The sequence below is a fragment of the Capsicum annuum genome, unplaced genomic scaffold, assembly GCF_002878395.1.
Source record: "Capsicum annuum cultivar UCD-10X-F1 unplaced genomic scaffold, UCD10Xv1.1 ctg67194, whole genome shotgun sequence".
Taxonomy (NCBI): Eukaryota; Viridiplantae; Streptophyta; class Magnoliopsida; order Solanales; family Solanaceae; genus Capsicum; species Capsicum annuum.
In genome coordinates this window covers 1-1,903 of record NW_025876620.1, presented here as the reverse complement: position 1 = coordinate 1,903, position 1,903 = coordinate 1, and the positions used below count along the sequence as shown (strand labels likewise).

Below are 1,903 nucleotides of genomic sequence, written 5' to 3'. Positions count from 1 at the left end.
CGCACACCTCTGCCTGCCCCCGTCTTACCACCGAGTCCCAGGCTCAGTGCGAGCCCGAAACCGCTCTTCCCTAGCTCCCAGGCTCTTTCCGGGACTGCTCCTCTCCTCCTCAGGTCCCAAGATCAATGCGAGCTCGGAACCGCTCCTCTCCCCCGATCCCAGTCTAAACGTGAGCCCGAGACGGCTCCTTTACCACCCGGGTCCCAGGCTCAGCTCGAGCCCGAGACTGCCCCCCTCTTCCTCGAGTCCCAGGCTCAGCTCAATCTCGAGACCCTCACCCCACCCCAGGTCCCAAACTCAAATCGAGCCTGAGATTGGCCCCCGGGGTCTTAGGCTCGAGCTCTAGATCGCCATCCCTCCCCTTCCCCCGACCCCCGCCCTGGGTACTGGGCTCGAGCCGAGGACCCGTACCCCGACCCTGAATCCCAAGCTCAGTGCGAGCCCGGGACCACTCTCCTTTTGAGCTTTGCTTTTATGCCCTTTCTTGGTATGTTCTAAGCATGTCTATTCTATGGTATAAATCTTGATTTCTACTCTTGAGTATCAAAAACTTGCTCCCCCTGGGTCCCAAGCTCTACGCAAGCTCGGGACCACCCCTTCGGGTCCCAGCCTCACCGTGAGCTTGGGACCACTCCTCTTTTCCCGGGTCTCAGGCTCAGCACGAGCCCAAATCGTTTCTCTCCCTCGGGTCCCACACTCAGCGCGAGCCTGGGACCGCTCTCCTCCTCTTGGGTCCCAGGCTCAGCGAGAGCCTAGGACCGTTCCTCTCTACTGGGTCCAGGCTCAACGCGAGCCCGGGATCGCTTGCCTCCCCCGAGTCCCAGGCTCAGCGTGAGCCCGGGCACGCTCCTCTCCCCTCGGGTCCCAAGCTCAACGCGAGCCCGGGACCGCTCCCCTCTCCCCTGGGTGCCAGGTTCAGCGCGAGCACGGGTACGCTCCCCTCCCATCGGGTCCCAAGCTCAACGCGAGCCAGGACTGCTCCCCTCTTCCCTGGGTCTCAGGTTCAGCACGAACCCAGAACTGCTCTCCTTCCCCCAGGTCACAGCCTCAGTGCAAGCCCAGAACCGCTCTCTTCCCCCGGGTTCAAGGCTCAGCGTAAGCTCACTCCCCCCGCCGGGTCCCAAAGCTCATCGCGAGACCGGGACCGCTCCCCTTTCCCCTGGGTCCCAGGCTCAGCTCAAGCCTAGGACCGCTCCCCACTCCCCCTAGGTCCCAGGCTCAGCTCGAGCTCGGGATCGCTAATCCTCCCCGATACAAGGCTCAGTGCGAGCCCAGGACTGCTCTTTTTCCCTTGGGTCCTAGGCTCAGCGCGAGTCTCCGGACAGCTCTCAGCGCGAGCCTGGGATCGCTCTTCCCTCCCTGGGTCCAGGGCTTAATGCGAGCCCGGGACCGCCCCCCGGGTCCCAGGCTAGGCTCGAGCCCGAAACTGCCCCCTCTCCCTCGAGTCCCAGGCTCAGCTCAATCTCGAGACCCTCATCCCACCCCTGGGTCCCAAGCTCAAATCGAGCTCGAGATTGGCTCCCCGGGTCTTAGGCTCGAGCTCTAGAACGCCACCCCTCCCCGCCCCTCACCCTGGGTACTAGCCTCGAGCCGAGGACCCGTACCCCGACCTTGGGTCCCAGGCTCAGTGCGAACCCGGGACCGCTCTCCTTTGGAGCTTTGCTTTTATGCCCTTTCTTGGCATGTTCTAAGCATGTCTATTCTGTGGTATAAATCTTGATTTCTACTCTTGAATATCAAATATTTGCTCCCCCTGGGTCCCAGGCTCTACGCGAGCCGGGGACCACCCCTTCGGTTCCCAGGCTCACCGTGAGCTTGGGACTGCCCTCCCCTTCGGGTCCCAGGCTCAGCGCAAGGCCAGACCGCTCCTCTCCCCTTGGGTCCCAGGCTCAGCGCGAGCCCG

At 63.3% G+C, this 1,903-nt stretch overlaps 1 protein-coding gene across 1 annotated transcript; it reads left to right on the top strand.

Annotated features, from left to right (window-relative positions):
- Window positions 1-113: 113 nt before the first annotated feature.
- Window positions 114-1,400, top strand: LOC124893928 (chromosome alignment-maintaining phosphoprotein 1-like; the record flags this gene model as incomplete). The annotated part of the gene is made up of 3 exons (XM_047404755.1): window positions 114-288; window positions 654-1,163; window positions 1,303-1,400. Coding segments are annotated over 3 exons (783 nt in total), but the record flags the coding sequence as incomplete, so codon positions are not given.
- Window positions 1,401-1,903: the final 503 nt, after the last annotated feature.